Source organism: Bemisia tabaci, chromosome 2 (genome assembly GCF_918797505.1).
Source record: "Bemisia tabaci chromosome 2, PGI_BMITA_v3".
NCBI classification, from domain to species: Eukaryota; Metazoa; Arthropoda; class Insecta; order Hemiptera; family Aleyrodidae; genus Bemisia; species Bemisia tabaci.
The window spans coordinates 75,900,667-75,920,372 of record NC_092794.1 but is presented as its reverse complement, the minus strand read 5'-3'; the positions used below and the strand labels follow the sequence as shown (position 1 = coordinate 75,920,372).

The 19,706-nt window shown below is 39.3% G+C and overlaps 2 protein-coding genes across 6 annotated transcripts in view; both read left to right on the top strand.

The window, feature by feature from the left end:
* Positions 1 to 6,081, top strand: part of b6 (pentraxin-related protein b6) — a 270,110-nt gene extending 264,029 nt beyond the window's left edge. For both annotated transcript variants that reach the window (XR_011899173.1, XR_011899172.1), the window contains exon 8: positions 5,407 to 6,081. The gene's annotated coding sequence lies outside the window, so the exon portion shown is untranslated. The remainder of the gene's footprint in view (positions 1 to 5,406) is intronic.
* Positions 1 to 19,706, top strand: part of LOC109038264 (uncharacterized) — a 56,739-nt gene that overhangs the window by 11,494 nt on the left and 25,539 nt on the right. For 2 of the 4 annotated variants that reach the window (XM_072296310.1, XM_019053284.2), the window contains exon 6: positions 833 to 992. In XM_072296310.1, coding sequence (XP_072152411.1) covers positions 833 to 916 — 84 coding nt within the window. In that variant the 3' untranslated portion in view covers positions 917 to 992. Of the gene's footprint in view, positions 1 to 832; positions 993 to 6,108; positions 6,718 to 18,603; positions 18,811 to 19,706 lie in introns of those variants that run through there. The other 2 variants (XM_072296309.1, XM_072296311.1) reach the window with 2 other exon arrangements.

Here is a 19,706-nt window from a genome sequence, read left to right as displayed (position 1 = left end):
TTCCAGTCTCCACCCACAAGATACGTGGGACCCAGTTCTTCCAAAAAACCGATATAATCTTCCGTTGATAGGACATTACCAGGTGGGGTATAGAGTGAGGCAACATTAAAATTGCCTATATCTGCCTGAATGCTTATTACTACAGCTTGAAAAGCTGGAGTCTCAATCAATTTTATCAGATTATATTTAAAATTTTCTTTAATAATAATGGATGACCCACCTCTGTGTTTGTTGGCTGGGCGCAATGCATTATATACTTTGTACCCTGGCTGGGTGCAATGCATTATATACTTTGTACCCAAATTGCGGGTTAACAATGATCAGTCTTCTCTCTAACAATTTAAATGAGAAAGGAACTTTGCACAGCCACAGAATAAAATGCACGGTTCATTAGTTCCATCATCGGCATCTGACGATCAAGGTGGAAACTATAAGTGTAATTATCTGTGTGTAATAAGTATAAGTGTCGGAAATTCTTCATATTGGTTCCTGCCTTAACAGTTTTTCTACTTCTCATTACTTGAACGCTAAATATTCAAATTTTTGACTGAAATTGTTTTGTATGTCTCAGCATGAAATGGAACTAATTGAAGATTACTGTCTTAAAATTTTAGACCTACCCAATCAACGGCACCGTAGTGGGCACGCAGTACTATCAATGAGAGAATGACAGGTCCTCTCTTTCATTGAATGGAGGAATCATAATGAGAAATCCTCTCGAAATAAGAGGGCAACCCCTCTACAGTTCTTACATTGCAGTTTTCTTAACATCGGTATCTTTAACACTTTTATCCTTCAAGATCTGTGAATCATTTTAATCAATTTTTTTCAGTACTATTGCTGGCTTTGCGTTTATTCACAATACCAAATAATCAATGAAATGCAGTCACCGAACATTGAATTGCTGTACCCGTAATTTGCCGTCCCACATCAAAGTTCAGCGCCATTGCCTCACTGGAAGTAAACTATAGGTGTTAACTTTTGACTGAAAAGTAAGTTTTTGTTATGTATTGATTTAATTTTTTAGTTCAGTGCTTTTTAATGAATTACCAACTCAGAAAATTGTTTGTAATCTTTGAAGGATTTTCAAGGTGAGATAAGCATTGCCTGGGGCCGTAGTTTTGATTTCTGCGCCTCGCTGTGAAACTCTAAGAGCTTTTTCAAGAGGCACTGAGATGCCTGTTTTTGGCATGAAGTATGGCCTTCATATGGTGCTTCGTATTCAAAACCGCTACCATCGAGGAAATAAAAGGAAATGAAGGTACCCTTAAAAACCCTCCATAATGGAAAGTGTGAATCTCATAAAAGTTTATTGAGACCATCAAACTCTCCAAAATTTAACCTCTGAATAACTCTATCTTGAACCTTTCATGAACATGATTTTTACTTTTGCTCAATTTTCCCTTAAATTTTGCAAATTTTTGCGAAGAATCCTAAAATTCAACCAAAAGACCACCAGACAGGTTAAGATTTATAGCATCACTAAACATACAGGGTTATCCAAAAGTCACTGACCACCCCTGCCATTTTTTCCAAATTGAGATAAAAGTTTGAAACTTTGGTTATGTTCCTTGGTCTGAAGTATCAACTTTTTGGTTCCCTCCTATAAGGGGGGCAGCGGCTAGCTATTTTTTTTTCTTCAAATGGCAACCCCTTCCCCCCCTCCTTTGTGATACCTCATTCAAAAGATGATATAAAAAGAAAATTTTTGGCGCAAACCGCAGGTCAAAATGTTGACTTTTGACAAAATGGCGGCCGGGCAATGTTCAAAATAGCGGAAATCTGACATCTCCGTTGTTTATTGACGGATTGGCGTGAATCTCGGAATTCCAGGGTTTTTCGAGACTAAAAAAACGATTCTGGCATTTGTCATCTAGAAAATTCAGTCTTTTCCAAATTGGCGGCCTAGAGCGAGAAGTGGATATTTAGGCTGCTTATCGTTGGATTTGCATGACACTTGGTATCCGGGGGTATTTTGGTGCGAGAAGAACGAATCTTTCATTGAATATATGAAATTCCGACAAATTTCTAAATGACGGCAGAAAATTGGCGGAAAATCAGTTTTACGGCTGTTTACCGATGGATTTGCCTGAAATTCGATATCGTCTATTTAGTATTTCAAGAATCTCATGAAGCATTCCTTTTTATCGAGCCAAAAACCATCAGGATATCGAATTTCATGCACATCCATCGGTAAACAGCCGTGAAACTGATTTCTCGCCATTTTTCTGCCGCCATTTTGAAATTTGTCGGAATTTCAGATATCCAATGAAAGATTCGTTCTTCTCGTGCCAAAATACCCCCGGATACCAAGTTTCATGCAAATCCAACGATAAGCAGCCTAAATATCCACTTCCCGCTCTTGGCCGCCAATTTGACCGCCGCCACATTGAAAAGGACTGACTTTTCTGGAAAACCAATGCCAGAATCGTTTTTCTCGTCCCAAAAACCACTCGGATTCTGAGTTTCAGACCAATCCGCCGATGAAAAACGGAGATGGCAAATTTCCGCCATTTTGAACTTTGACCGTACGCCATTTTGTCAAAAACCAACACTTCGACCTGCGGTTCGCGCCAAAAATTTTATTTTTTATTTTCTTTCGAATGAGGTATCACAAAGGGGGTGTTGCCATTTGAAAAAAAAAGCTAGCCCCCGCCCTCCCTTAGGAGGGCCGCCTCCCAAAACTTTGGGGGGACCAAAAAGTTGCAACTTCAGACCGAGGAACATTGCCAAAGTTTCAAACTTCTGTCTCAATTTGGAAAAAAGTTACAGGGGTGGTCAGTGACTTTTGGATAAGCCTGTATTTCTTCATGAAAGTTTCTTGTACGATAAGTTGACAAAATGGACCACTAGACAAGGTACGAATTTAAGCGATCTGATACATGTTTCTTAACCAAAATTTCACGTAGAAACCGATTCACACAACGAAAATTACTGAAACCAACTCCTAACGAAGATATTAACGTTTTTATTTCACATTGGTTACGAGGAATTTGAACTGCCCGAGTGCCCGCTCACAAGAAACTCAAAGCTCTACGTGAGTCAAATCGCCCACTACAACGGTTTCAGCAAGCTTCTCAACCAAGTAATGTTCATTTCCCATCATGTGTTGTTCAAACTATGAGCAACTTGCTATAGCTGAGCCAAAGCGTCAAGATTGAGGTTGCCAGATTTTTATATCGCAGAGACTGTCATGATAACGTTTAGCGCGCGATGTGAATCACGTAGAGCATTGAAGAGGTTGTTCCATCTACCATTGAAACTGGGCCCAGAATGAAATCTCCTCATCTTTTCAGGTATCAAAGGGCATGGTCAGGGACACCCATAAATGGTTGAATTTTTTCCAAATTCCCCCCTGGGGAGGGGGGGGGCGGGGGGTTATATGAAAAACGGTTTTTTGGCTATAACTTTTGAACGGTTTGAGATATCGATTTGAACTTTTTTTTAAATGAAAGGTCGTTTAAAGAGCTTTCTTTTGGTATATTATGTTTAATAGTTAGGTCAATTTTTGACCAATTTATGGCCTGTCAAAAATTTTCCATGAGTCCAAAAATCAGATTTCTGTAGTTTAGAGCAGCGACGATCGCATGCAGATGAACAAAAAACTGTTCAACTTATAGCCCTCTCTCTGACGGTTAAAATGAGCCCAAGATCATCTTGGGGAAACGATTTGTCTCCGAGTTATGCTTCTTCAAAGTTGGCGCGGCGGGGTCCGCTTCCGCGGGGCAGCGCTCCGGAGTACGATAGTTCACTCCCACCCCCCTCCCGTCATGCCACGCGACGCAAACCGAGGAAGACTACCTTTAATGATCATTTGAACAGATAAATGCACACAATATACGCTATTATGTTGTACAAGTATTATTAAAATTATATTGAAAACGCTCTATAAAATGAGAAGCAATATACCTGGATCCAACACTGTGGTGTTAATTTGCCGCAAAGAATATATATATTTTTTTAAATTGGTCCATCTTTCAAGTATAACGCAGGCTTCAAAATTTAGTAAAATTGCGTCGCCCATTGTTGCAATATGACGACGCACCGGCGACGAACGGCGTACAACGTTATCTTGCATATTCACAAGTGCACATATCTGTATCTCCAAGTCAACGGGCAGTCCTGATTTCTTCTGAAAGATGAAATACTGATAAGGAGCGATTTTACTAAATTTTAAAGCCTGCGTTATACTTGAAAGATGGACCAATTTAAAAAAATATATATATTCTTTGCGGCAAATTAACACCACAGTGTTGGATCCAGGTATATTGCTTCTCATTTTATAGAGCGTTTTCAATATAATTTTAATAATACTTGTACAACATAATAGCGTATATTGTGTGCATTTATCTGTTCAAATGATCATTAAAGGTAGTCTTCCTCGGTTTGCGTCGCGTGGCATGACGGGAGGGGGGTGGGAGTGAACTATCGTACTCCGGAGCGCTGCCCCGCGGAAGCGGACCCCGCCGCGCCAACTTTGAAGAAGCATAACTCGGAGACAAATCGTTTCCCCAAGATGATCTTGGGCTCATTTTAACCGTCAGAGAGAGGGCTATAAGTTGAACAGTTTTTTGTTCATCTGCATGCGATCGTCGCTGCTCTAAACTACAGAAATCTGATTTTTGGACTCATGGAAAATTTTTGACAGGCCATAAATTGGTCAAAAATTGACCTAACTATTAAACATAATATACCAAAAGAAAGCTCTTTAAACGACCTTTCATTTAAAAAAAAGTTCAAATCGATATCTCAAACCGTTCAAAAGTTATAGCCAAAAAACCGTTTTTCATATAACCCCCCGCCCCCCCCCTCCCCAGGGGGGAATTTGGAAAAAATTCAACCATTTATGGGTGTCCCTGACCATGCCCTTTGATACCTGAAAAGATGAGGAGATTTCATTCTGGGCCCAGTTTCAATGGTAGATGGAACAACCTCTTCAATGCTCTACGTGATTCACATCGCGCGCTAAACGTTATCATGACAGTCTCTGCGATATAAAAATCTGGCAACCTCAATCTTGACGCTTTGGCTCAGCTATAGCAAGTTGCTCATAGTTTGAACAACACATGATGGGAAATGAACATTACTTGGTTGAGAAGCTTGCTGAAACCGTTGTAGTGGGCGATTTGACTCACGTAGAGCTTTGAGTTTCTTGTGAGCGGGCACTCGGGCAGTTCAAATTCCTCGTAACCAATGTGAAATAAAAACGTTAATATCTTCGTTAGGAGTTGGTTTCAGTAATTTTCGTTGTGTGAATCGGTTTCTACGTGAAATTTTGGTTAAGAAACATGTATCAGATCGCTTAAATTCGTACCTTGTCTAGTGGTCCATTTTGTCAACTTATCGTACAAGAAACTTTCACGAAGAAATACAGGCTTATCCAAAAGTCACTGACCACTGTTTAAGGTCAGTTAAGGCGGGCGAGGAAAATATGAACGTAAACACGCCGATTGTTATATGGTTTAATCCTGTTCAGGTGTTATCTCGTCCCATCACACGTGTTTTGGCGGACTGCGTCGGCCATGATGAGTATTGTCGCCAATGGAACGACTCCTCTAACAAAATGTTCACCTGTACCGTAGTATCGTTTTCGAAGCGGGAAGCTCAAAAAACCGCAAATTTCTTACGCAGATTGTGAAGTTATGAGTGCATTTCAGACTTTGCCGATGCGCTCATCGTGATTTTAGAGGCATTATCTGCAGGATACAACTCTTATTTTTGCTCTAGCAAAAGTTTGCAACAGGCCCATTGCCATTAAGGCATCGTCGAGCACTGAATTAAAGGATAATTAAAATGTAACACTTTCATATCTTGCAGAACTAAAAAAATTGAGAAAAAATTCATCCGTCATGAAAGATATCTGAAGCTTATTCTGCTTGTCTTTTAGACATGTCCATCTGTTTATCGAAATGCGCACTGTCCTCCTTTAACACGATAAGAAGCTTTTATTTATTGGAACATTGTAAAACAAAATGGAGCAAAAACACCGAATTTTAAAATTTCGAGTGGGCGTGTACCCGCTGAAGTGGAGATAAAGCCAGGAAAAGTTTGAAGAATTGCATTAACATAACAATTACTCTAGTCAACGTTTTTTTTTATTTTCCGAAGATTTGCCAATGGTTTCGGAGGAGATTTTTGGCGCTGACTCTGAAAATTACCTCCATTTACCTGTATCAGTGCGATCTATCCTGGGAAAGCTCGGAATTTTTCCTAAAAATCTAGCTTTTTTAGAAGAGTCAGTTTTCCGGGAGAATCTGTGGACGATGGAAAAAACCTAGGAATTTTTCGATTTCGTAGCCTAAAATACCTTAAAAACCATGTATTGCACCCCTATTAAATTTTCCTTTCTTTTCCTAATACCAAGGTTTTCCGGTCCAGTTTCATTAAAATCAATTAATTAGTCACCGAGATAGTGTTTTAAGCCACGACCGCCATCTTAGATTTTCGAATCTTGGAAATGTGACTAAAATTTTCAGTTTTCCGTCAAAAAATATCTTTGGTACCAAGTTCCAATTTAATGGATTGATTAGGTGCTGAGATAGCGTTTTAGGCCACGTCCGCCATCTCGGATTTTCTAATTTTGAAAATTCGACTAAAAATTCGAGTTCCTCATTCAAAAATACATCCAGGTACCAAGTTTCGTGTAAATCGATTGATTAGGCGCTGAGACAGCATTTTAGGCTGTTGCCGCCGCACCAGTAAAAAAAAAAAAAAGAATTCTGTCCAAAAAACCGCATATGCACGGCGACTCACTCATGAGATGGTGGCAGGTCACTGCGCCACTAGCGAATCCTATAGGCATTACGGCGAGTCAAGTAGCCGCGCCGCGGCCGCGCTCTGTCAGAGAATCCGCGAAGCCGTTCGGTCTCTAAAACTCTGGCTGTGCAGCAGGTGCACGACGACTCGGTACTCATGAGTTGTCTGACCGCCCGACTTTCTAGCTTTAATAGAAACTTGAATGTAAGTTTTTTTTAATTTTTACATTCACAAATCGCCATGGTAAACATTGTAAAAATCAGTAGAAAAGAAAAGCAACTTTAAAAGTTTATTCTTCTGCATGTTTATGCGGATGAAGTCAAAGACAACAAGTCGGTCATTTTGAGTTCACGAATGACGTTTCCAATGCTCATGCTGGGCATTGGATGTTCTCCCAGTAAAGTGTAAAGTCTCCGAATACGAACTTCAAATTAATATTTTTGAATTATAAGGGTGCGAAAAAATGAATGATCATTTAGGTATTCCCTTGTAACCACCACAGTCCTTTTCTTTAATTGTACTGCATTTTGCAATTTGGACCTATAAATTCTGGCTCGTCTGAAAAAACACTTATGTGCATAGGGAAACTAATGGAACATACGTTGTTTTTAAACTAGGCCAGAATTCATAGTTCCAAATTGCAAAATGTAGTCCAATTATTGTTCCAGTTTGATTTTTTTTTTTTTTTTTTGCCATCTTGAAGTTTTGTGACGTCAGGCGGGTACCACTTTTGCCAGGCGAGGCCACTACCGAATCTGTAGCGCACATTTCAAATCTTCGCCTGCTCTCATCAAGATGATGACGAGAAGCATGATAAGTGAGATGACGTTGAGATATAAATTATCCGTCACATTCTTCCTAGAAATGTGTCTGTTCCAGCTGAATTTAGTTTTTTATTTCTGAATGATGAAAGAATCTCAAAGGATCGAAATATGACTAATTCCTAGCTTTATAGCTTGCAAGATAACACCGTTACCAGAGTTATGAATTTCTCCAGTATCGTTGAAATATCAGTAGGTAGAGTACCTAATAGCGGCACCCAGTGTCACAGTATGTCATATTTTATGTAGGTAATTCTCATCCAAATGATAGAAGAATAAATACTTACCTTCATTACCACCAAGTAGACAAAAGTTCCACTGTGAACTTAGTTGGCCAATAAAAATGCAAACAATGAAGCAATTACTTTTATTTCCTGACTCCAAATGGTAAGAATTATGGTAAGAATTCTAAGGCATAGTAAAAACTGTATTTATCATTCCTCAATTAATACAAGGTTGACTGTTTGCATGGAAATGATAGTACATTAGTTGGCTTATCTATTTTTCTAAACTTCAGATTAAGTTGATGAAGGTAGCAGGTTATCGTCAGCAAGAGCTGTTGTTATAAGTATGTAGTTTGGAATGGTCGATTTTTAATTCTTCCAGAGGAGCATCATTAGTATTTAATACAAAACTCTCAGGGGTCTCTGGATACTATGCCACCTCTTATCAAGAATGTTTATGCTAATTTTGTTGCTACATGGTGATGGGAGAGATAATTTCAAGATAATTTTGGTAAAAGTCGGACAAATATGAGGATGCCAAGTTTATAAGAAAATCTCACAAACCAAAGTGAAAATTGTTTCATGCCTCTGCAATTTTCAGCTTCCCGCTAGGTTCTCGCGAGAAGGTCAGCACAACGCGCTGATCAAACTTTTGTGAAATTTCTTGTTAATTTTAGAATGTGTGCCAAAGTCACAGTAAGTATTCCACAAGAATTGCAAATCTGAAAAATCTAGAAATATAACAAGTACCTCTCAGCCTCTGCGGAATTTGCACCTCTGCAAACAAATGTTGGAGAATAGAGAACACTTTACCCCTAAAACATTACTCACATTGATTTTGGACTAATAATTATATGTGCACGATTGTGGATCTGAGCTGTACTTACTTACCAAACTTTGTTGAGCGAAATTGTTACTTAGGAGAAATTCATTCACATACAAAAGAAATTGACTTACAAATACAACCGTTTTATATTTACATAACTGCTCAACAGAACATACCGACAGTTGTGATAAGGTTCTCGACAGCACTCTGATAGCGGTGATAGCTAAAGGATCCCTACCCTGCGGCAAAAATGGAGTTGATTGAAATTTTGATTCACATGGTGCTAATGTTGTCAAGACAAAATTACACTCCACGCACAGTCAAAGAATATTTTGATAAGTAGGATTATCCATTAAGGAAATTGCACATATCACAAATCAAACCGAAGGACATGGACAAACCAAGGAGCCAGCTCAGAAACTCGGCGACTCAGTTTCTCTCACTGCAAGAGGTGGAACCATCCAAAGTACCAGTAATGTTAAGTTAAAGGGGTGAATTACTGATTTAAAGAGTGATGAGTCATTTTGGGACTTTTACGAAGAGATTCAAAGGAAAAAATTGGAAAATGTTCAACTATAAAATGAACGTAAACAATCCGCCATTGTATCAAAGCTGACGCACCAATGAAACAAGCGCTAAACACAAGGGGGGAAAAGTACGTAAATAGATTTTGTTTTATAAGGAAAATGGTGAAAAAGTTAGGAAATTCAAATCGGAAATTGAAGCTTTAAGATATAAAGAACTTCAGATAATTAATACAGTTTACTTAGAAACGGAGTTAAAGAAGGTAAAGTTAAGGAAACTCAGAAAGAACAGGGTATTTTGTAGGAAAGGGTTGGTAGGTCTAGTATTGAATTCACGTATCGATATATTGAACAGCGACTATCGATAGTCTCGAAAAATCCGTGTAAAATACACAAAAGCGGGGGACGAGGGATCTTATGGAAACGCACACACACATATAAAAAATCGCTCGATAGCCATAAAAATCCCCATTTAAACACGGCAAAACCCCATTAGCGATCGAGATTTTTGCATTGATGAAACGGCGAGGGTGATAGGAAAGTTATCCCCAGTTGATCACTGGGAGAACAACATACTGAAGGAAGTATTGGTTCCATTGTTTCTGAAATCTCTCTTCACAAAAACCTCTCGCCGTTTTTTTCGCCCACCACAGCGAATAAAACAGTTTAAATCACGTCAATTAAAACTGGGAAAAAAGGTTAGTTTAACACTACGAACTTAGAACACCTTTATCCCGCCCTCTTCTTTTTCCCGGAACCTTTTAACTTGAAAGCGTTTCGGGTTTTTTTCCATAGAATAATAAGGCTACGCCTATAGAAAGGACACTCTCGCATGTTCCGTGACGAAGAAGAAGAACAAGGACCTCGAGCTCTTGAGCTGGAGCTGGTGGGTATTGTTTACATTCGGAAATGAAAATGGCGGCGGTAGCCAACTGTAACACTCTAACTGTAGCTGATCACATGTGATTTTATCAGTCATCTGGACAGCCTGAGCATACATGAGCACGACGAGGCTGTGGAAATCGTTTTAGTTACATTAATTTTGATACTTAAACTATTTTACTCTGTGACGGTGACTCTTACACTTACAAAACATTATACTCTTCGTTGGCACCACTGACTACATTTGGCAACCCTGAAATTAGCTGGGCCCCACTATGACATTTGACAACCTTGCAAAGAGCTGGCGGGTTCAGAAAAGTATAGGGCAACAGGACCTAACCAAACCTGGACACAATAGGCGAGAGTCACAACGGCCGCTTACGCGATTGTCCCTTCTATTGGCGTTAGCTTTATTATTCTATGGTTTTTTCGCTCACCACGGCGAATAAAACAACTTAAATCACGTCAATTAAAACTGGGAAGAAGGTTCGTATAACACTAGAACACCTTCTTTTCCGCCCCTTTCCTTTTTTTTCCGGAGGCTTCAACATAAAAGCTCTTCGGGGTTTTTTCGCTCACCATGGCGAATAAAACAACTTAAATCTCGTCAATTAAAACTGGGGAAAAGGTTAAAACACCTTTTTTCCGCCCTCCATTCTTCCTGGAATCTTTTTCGCGAAAGTCTATTCAAGGTTTTTTCGCTCACCACGGCGAATTAAAATCACGTCAATTAAAAACTAGGAAAGGTTAGTGTAGCACTTTGAAGTTAAAACGCCTTCTCCACTCACTGAATGCTCTCTTCACGCAAGTGTTTTGAATTGTCTTCGCTCACCATGGCGAATAAAAAATAGCCTAAACAAATTTGCATTGATCCAAATAAAATCTCAAATCAAAAAATAGTGCAGCTCAAAAATTTTACCTTCGCTTTATTTCTTCCTCAAAGAAAAACGGAGCCCTTCTTCTAAATTTACAAAACAAAATTATTCAGGATTAAATTAAACCAGCTTCCACATTTATGCAAGCACCAATAATTTAGCCCGCTTTTGTTTGGGTAGCTCCTCCCTTCATTTTTACTGGCTCTCAGCTAGCATCCGTTTCCCGCGCAAAGATTAATCACAAGCGGGAAAGAAGAAAGAAGAAAAAACCATTTTTTTGAATTTTCCCGGGCGAACACCACTCCTCATTGGCTCGCTGCATAGTCGAAGCTCCGCCGAGCAAAATTCCAGGAGCCAATGAAATCATTCCAGCCTTGACGTACTTGCGCGCAGAGCCCGCCGCTCCACTTCCCCTCCCGCCTAGCCAGCACTTACCATCGTTAAAACTAGCATGCAGAGAACGGCACTTTCGTTCCCTTTACTTTAGATCACTTCTAATAGCTACCTTCTTCACAAATCTACCATAAAACCTTTCAATATACACCTGAATTCACTTCATATCAGTATTTCAGTACCCGAGGTTCCGCGTGAAACTGCTCATTGTGACCATCTGATGAGCTTTTCTTATTCTCCGCACGCAATTTCCCACGAAACTGTTGTATTTTCTGAAAAGTACTCGTTGAGAGCTATCAATTACAATTATTAAAAATGCAGACAGTCCAGATCCAAGATTAAAAACACCAGTTTATTCACTCTGCCGTTAGCACAAATCAGCCCAGCGGCGCGTCACCGGTCGGCCGAATTCGAAGCTTTGTTCCTTTTGGCTCTTGCGCGGTCATGGAGTACCCAGGGATCCGCTCCAATCTTCACTTGTGTCTCACCTGCCGGACTGGACGCATCTCCCTTGGAACTTACTTGGACTGGACTCTAGGGTGTTTCTTATTTTTTAAATTTTCGAATTCGAAGGAGGTCCTAGTCTTAAAGGTTGATGTGTGGATTCATTAGAAGCCTCGTACGAGGACAAAATTTTAAAACAATTTTTACCTGGTGCTCAAACGACTTAAGTGACACAGGTTGAAATTTAAGATTTTTAGACAAAATAACACTGGTTCCCTATGGAAAACGCCGAGTTACGGTTCCAAAGAACGAAAATTTCGTCCGTTTGGTCGTATCTGCAACACAAAACCGCAAAACACCCGAGAAAGGCGCGCGCAACGAGAGACACTAGGAGCAAAATGGGCGCGCCGCGCCGCGCCGTAGCGCAACGCGCGCGCGTCCTCTGCACTGCCTAAGCGACATGCCGCACGCACGCACTAAGCTTACGCGGGCCCGAAAGTTCCTGTCCGTTGCAATGTATCATTGCGAATTGACCTGGATACACTTTAACATTAAAAAACAGTTGAAATGTATAAATACATCAAAAAGACAAATTTTCTTTTTAAAATATTGGCTATATGTAGGAAAATCAATTTCAACAAATTAAACAGTTCAAAGTTAATGAACTAAATCAAATAATCCACAGTTTACTTAAAGGCTTAGGGTCTTTAAATGGTTGACAGACGATTTTTATTATTTTTGTACGGTTTTATTGACTTCGGCTGTGACTTGTAAGTGATCATGAAAATGCAGCTCTTGTTTATATCGGGAGTTGGCAATTCAAGTACTGATTCCTTTGTGAAACTTCTTGTGAAATAGGATAGTTTCACTGGTTTTCTCTGAAACAAACCCTAAAACTGAAAAAAAAATCTCAGAGTTAAGGCCGTATTGAGGAAGATATCCCCGCTTTCCTGAGAGTCCACCTTCGTAATAAGCCTTTTCAATGCTAAGATAAGGAGCAAATTGCAGGCTAAGTTCGCAATCACATACCTCAATGGACCACTAGACAAGGTCCAAATTTAAGTATTCTGATACATGCTTCTTAAGCAGAATTTCTCGTAGAGCACGATTTGCGCGACGAAAACTAATGAAACAAACTCCAAACGAAGATACCTATTTACGTTGTTATTTCACATTGGTTACGAGGAAGTTGAACTGCCCGCTGACAAGAAACTCAAAGCTATACGTGAGTCAAATCGAGCACTGCAACGGTTTCAGCAAGCTTCTCAAACGAGCAATGTTCATTTCCTACTGTGTTTTGTTCAAACTATAAGCAATTTGCTATAGCTAAGCCAAAGCCCCAAGATTGAGGTTGCCAGATTTTTATATCGCAGAGACTGTCATGATAACGTCCAGCGCGCGATATGAATCACGTAAAGCACTGAGTTTTCATGAGCGGGTGATTTAAATTCACCGATCAAGAATCATTAATTTTCTTCGAAAGGAGTTGATTTTGGTAATTTTCGTTGTGCGCATTGTGTTTTACGTGAAATTTTGGTTAAGAAACATGTATCAGAATGCTGAAATTCGTACCTTGTTTAGTGGTCCATTACGGTGTCTGAATATCTCCGTTATATGTTATTTTTTACAGGAGAACAAACTGACACCATTCCTTGAAGTTCATGCAGATTTTTCTTCTTATATGGAAGAAGAATCACAGCAGTTTTAAAGAATTGCCGTTGAGTAGTTTTCCGTTAAAAAAATAAAGTACCTAGGTATGACAAGAAGTCTGCGACGTTGCAAACCGAGTCGTGTGATTGCCGACTCACACCGTCGAAATGAATCAGCAGGATTTGAGGTCAAAACTGAAAACACGTGTTTTTAGTTTTGGAAACCCCAAGCAAAGTGCCTACCCTGTCAATGTATATTATTCACTCTTTGCATGGAGAGTTTGACTTGATACAGAGGTGGACTCTCAGGATAGCGTGGGATATCCCCTCCATTAGGGCATCAACTTCCAGAGCTTTTTTCAGTTTTGGGATTTGTCTCGGAGGAAACTGATTAAACCATCGTTTTTCTCGCGGAATTGTGCGTAATAATCAGTACTTAAATCACTAACTCCTAACACATGCAAGATCTCCCTTCCGATGTTACCTATCCTCCTGCTGTGCGTGGACATCACTTTAATTTTGCGCTCAGGGTCATTCCACGCCTAGGTAGTCCGGGGGATATTTTTTTCCCCCCCTCCAAATGACCCAACAATATTTATTTTTGGACTCCTAAATACTCCTAGTTTTTGGAAATATATGGGGTTTACATCCGTTTCGTTTTTTTTCTCGCAATTTTCACGTGTTTTGTAACCCCATTGGTTAGCTTCATCCTACTGTAAAAAGAGTGACAGTTTGGTAGCAATATTTTCTGGTGTTCCCGCCAAAACCAAGTTTCAGTTTATGTTTGCAGTTGTCAAGAAACTGATTCAATGTGAGCCTGCAAAGTTTCAATTTTTAAAAGTAATTACTGTGTATTATATGTAACTTTTAAAACTTAGTGTACTGACTGTCACACCCGTTACGCAAGACATGGGTTTTTTAATGTAACTATTTTAATTCATGTTATTTTGAGATGCTAATTTTTTCCGTACGTCTTCAAGTCAAGTACAGCTTTGGAGTATTTTTTCCAAATTTGTATTTCAACAATTGATAGGCAAAACTGCGTAACGGGTGTGACATGTTACGGGTGTGACCAATGAGAAGAGGCTTCAATTATGCAGATGTTGCCTCACTTCTCACCACTTTTTCTATGGTTATCACAAGAAATACACTCATATGCACAATTAGAGGTATGTATACATCTAATAAGAGAGAGATAGCCAACTTTTTTGCCATATTTCAGTATTTAAAGTGAATACACCTATCTCAAAAGGACTTCAAATAGAACTCGTTGAACTCTCTCCGATTGGATTGAAATATTTTCACTTTACTATAGGCCTAGACCTACCGTACCAGGATTTTTTTTTTGATTAATTTGTATCATGCGAGGTCCAGGACCGCGGGGACGAAAGGGGAATCCTGGGCTACCCGAAGAAAAGCCCTGGGACGGTAGGTCTGGGCCACCCTGTAGAAAAATGTAGTTTTGACATGTTCTACATTAAAATGCGTCAAATTGCTGATTGATTTACTGCTTAGGATTGCCTACAATAAGAGTATGAAAAGAAAAGTAAGTTTTTTAACTTTTAATTTCTCTCAGAAATGATGAACCTCAGAGAGACAATCTGTCACACCCGTAACGCAAACGGTAGGTCTGGGCCACCTTGTAGAAAAATGTAGTTTTGGCATGTTCTACATTAAAATGCGTCAAATTGCTGATTGATCTACTGCTTAGGATTGCCTGCAATAAGAGTATGAGAAGAAAAGTAAGTTTTTTAACTTTTAAAATCTCTCAGAAATGATGGACCTCAGAGAGACAATCTGTCACACCCGATACGCAAACTCTCCCATTTTTCAAGGAAAGAAAAAAAGATAATCGAAAACGGACCATCGGAAGATGAAGCAAAAACCCGTGGCTTCATCATATAATTTAATCAGATTTTTAAATTCATAAAATTCGCTGAGTTTCCACCTTACACTCACTGAGGAAAAACTCACTTCCAAAATCAGTCACGCCCGTTACGCAGCCTTTTAATTTTTTCCTGAGGAATGGAACAAAGTAAAAACAATTTCTGATAAACTAAAATGATCTATAAAAAAAGTTATTTCTGCTACTGTAGATAATTTTTTAATTAAACCCCAAGAAAGAGTTCAAATTCTTGTTTAAAGTCAAATTGTTGTCACACCCGTTACAATGGAATGACCCCTCAGCATGATCATTAACAACTTTTATGACTTAACTACTTTTTTTACCTCAAGATATTCTGAAGTGAATAGCCATGGGGCTGGGCAAGAGTCTAGAAATGAAAATGGCAAATCCATAATATTGTAAAAAAGGCTAGAATGTTGATTGGGGAGAAGCCTGGACTTACCGGGCATTCTACAGCGTAGGTACACATTGAGGAGGACATATGTCATATTGGGGCCCCGAAAAATGACCCAGAAGTCATCGCAGATCTCAAGAAGTTTCGCAGCTTTAACGAGAGTACCTACAGCCTACAGCAACTAGTGTTGTGCTCCGTAATTTATCCAGCCACGTATGGTACCTCTGTAGTAAAAATTTGGTTCCCTTGGCATTATTTGTGAGAGACTTACATCGAACACTAAGAGAGTCTTTGTTCACAACATGAGACACAGTGTAGGGTTGCCGAATCCACCTGTTCGCCAGAACGTACAATTTAACTAATGTCTAGGGTCACATTTGAAGACAAGTATTTTCATGATCACTTACAAGTCACAGCCGAAGTCTATAAAACCATACAAAAATAATAAAAATCGTCTGTCAACCATTTGAAGACCCTAAGCCTTTAAGTAAACTGTGGATTATTTGATTTAGTTCATTAACTTTGAACTGTTTAATTTGTTGAAATTGATTTTCCTACATATAGCCAATATTTTACAAAGGAAATGTGTCTTTTTGATGTATTTATACATTTCAACTGTTTTTTAAGGTTAAAGTGTATCCAGGTCAATTCGCAATGATACATTGCAACGGACGGGAACTTTCGGGCCCGCGTAAGCTTAGTGCGTGCGTGCGGCATGTCGCTTAGGCAGTGCAGAGGACGCGCGCGCGTTGCGCTACGGCGCGGCGCGGCGCGCCCATTTTGCTCCTAGTGTCTCTCGTTGCGCGCGCCTTTCTCGGGTGTTTTTGCGGTTTTGTGTTGCAGATACGACCAAACGGACGAAATTTTCGTTCTTTGGAACCGTAACTCGGCGTTTTCCATAGGGAACCAGTGTTATTTTGTCTTAAAATCTTAAATTTCAACCTGTGTCACTTAAGTCGTTTGAGCACCAGGTAAAACTTGTTTTAAAATTTTGTCCTCGTACGAGGCTTCTAATGAATCCACACATCAACCTTTAAGACTAGGACCTCCTTCGAATTCGAAAATTTAAAAAATAAGAAACACCCTACTGGACTCACTCTCTCATCTTGGAAATTGGACTCGGACTTGTATGAAGAATGAAGTCTTGCTCTCAGCTTTAATCGTGGATCAAGGACATTGCAAGTAATCAAGAAGGCGCTGTTCCTGTTAAGTAGCGGAGGCTCTCTGCCCGCTTGAAGAACGAAGTTCGTGATCACTCCTGGCAGCTCACACCTTGGGCTGAGGTCACTGAGATTCACCAAGAAGACGCACTTTCCTGGCCTTGCAAGCACGAAGAACAAAGTCGGAGTTCGCAGCTCAAATCTTTTGGCTCCCCTCTTTTACAAAGTGGATTTCCTCCCCAGTCCAGCGGAGCAGTTCTAAGACCTAGTCAAGGACGTGAAAAAGTGTCATATCTTATGACAAAATACCTCAGTAAGCTAACAAGTGATGCTTTATTAATAAATTTTTTTCTTTTCAGCATAAGCAACTTGTATGTAAATATCGTTTAGATATTTGCATACAAACTTGATACAAACACCCTTAAAATACTCTCTTTCCTTTTTCTGTTCTTTTCTTTTTCGAGTCCCCTAAATAAATTTTTACCCTAGTGTACGTTGCAATCCACGCTAGTTTGCGAGTACATGTGTCTATTCCTTGTACTTACGATTTCACTTCTTTCTTAAAAATTTGGGTATCCTGGCGTTGGCTTGCAATTGCGTCAGTTGCGAGTATTAGTGGCTGTCCCTAATACTTATGTTATCAACTTCTTTTACAATCCTAGCTTACGCTCGTAATTCACGTTAGTTGCGAGCATTTTCACTGGTGCTTATGGTTAAAATTTTCTCTCACATAAAATAAATTCTACCTCTGTTTTATTCATTGAAAATTCCAAATCATTAATCAGTCACCTAAATCTCCCCTCATTTTTTGCGCATCATTGCTATGGTCTTTAGTTAATATTTTTCATCCTAGCGTCTGATTTAAATTCACGCAGGTTTGCGAGCGTCGTTGTATTCTGCAGGCGCTTACGTGTTCCTCATTTGATATTCCAAATTATTAATCTCCCCTCTCATTGTGTTTTTGCATCGTCAATACGGTCTTTAATTAGTATTTCACCCTAGCGTATGTTTTAAATTCACGCTAGTTTGCGAGTGTCTTTGCATTTTGCAGGCGCTTACGTGTTATTCATTTAAAATTCAAAAGTATTAATCATTCTCCAAGTTTTCTAATCATTTCTTCGCATCTTAACGTCACAGTCTTTGCCGGTTTCTGGCCACTTCGTAAATTAAAATCGGCTGGTCCCTCGGAATTTCGCCAAATTTTTTCTTTCGGCGTAGATCTTATTCTTATTATTTTTTTTTTGAGGCCCTCGCCGTTTCATAGACCATGTCTGCCATTTTGGATTTTCAAATTTTGAAAATTCCACTAAAAATTCGAGTTCCCCATTAAAAAATATCCCTGGGTACCAAGTTTCACTTAAATCGGTAGAAAAGAGCGCCTACAGGGCTTAAACCAGCAAGTCTCAATTGTAACAGTCTTCCACTAAGTCCCATTAAACTGGGACACTGGGACAGGATGGAAACATATGGGACCGAATGGAACGGTACAGGATGGAAGTAAGCTGTTTTTTAAGCTTATCCCTAACAGTAAAGACAATTTTGGTGTTTTTTTCACGGAATATCTAGTAGCACATCCTAGAGTATTGGAATAAGGAAAATTTTTCCCCAACGCACACTTCGAAAGTATTTTACGAGCTGATATTAGTGTGTGTGTGTGTGTATGCTTAACGCCCTGTTAGTTATCGTGTATGGCATTTTGTTTGGCGTCATTAATGGCGGTAATCTTGCACAAAAATTTTCGAATTTCAGAATTTTTGCCATCTGCGACGTGTGAACTATTCAATCGAAACAATAAAAGTTGTTCTTCGAAAAACCTCAACGTTACGGCAATCATTTAGAGCTTATTACATCGTTGCCATGTCTCTCCTGACTGTTGCTGACTGTTGCTGACTGTTGCGCGGGACAATGATTCTAGCAAGTGAAAAAGTTAATGATGGAGCAAAAAAGAAATTGACATATTTTTTTTCTCAAATTCAAAAGCATAACTTATCATCTCCGATAAAGTTTTCTCAAGTAATCACTCTAGTTATGCTGCAACATCGATTTAAAGTCAAGAACCAGGCACGGGGGACATGCAAATTTGGGACAAATGTAGGCAATTTGCACATTCAAAGTTCTCCTAAATTTTTATTTCAGTCCAAATAAAGTGGAAAATAGCATGTAACAGTCAACAATAAAGTGGAAAATGAGCAAAAAATGTGATCTGCCCATGTCTCTTAGATTATGACGATGAAAACAGCTGGGGACACCAGATTAGACGCTATTTGAATTCACCCAACTAACTAGATTCAAGCTTCCTTAAAATTCCCTTCTTCTTTGGATGTTATGCACTTAAAAACTTGATCGATGAAACAATTTTGTTCACTAATTTATTTGCCTAAAACCTGAGTCTAAAAGAGTGATTCCTGGGAAACGGAGCATACAAATGATTTCTCCGTGTATGCTTGTGCCAGGACTTCTGCTAAGAGAGCAACACTGTCTGTTTTACCCTGCTGGCGCATACCGTCTAATTTCCATCCGTCTAACTCACTTCGTTCTGCCAGCATTGCAGAGATACCCAGTGCGTTGTCTGCCATTTTTGATGTTTTTGGTAAAATTGGCCATTCAGAATAGCCTTTTTTCTTAAGAAAGTATTAATCTGGTTCAACAAAACTTATGGCGGCTGATTGCTTCCTAACGTAGGCCAACCCTACCCTCCCCCCATAAACCACTATGAAACTTGAAATCTTATCCAGAAGAATTCAGCTTTCAGAAATAATTATTTCCATTACTCATATTCAAATTAGTTTAGTGCTCGATTTGTTTCAAGTAGTGTCTGGTTTTTTGTGAGTGGGGAGATGAATTGATGAAAA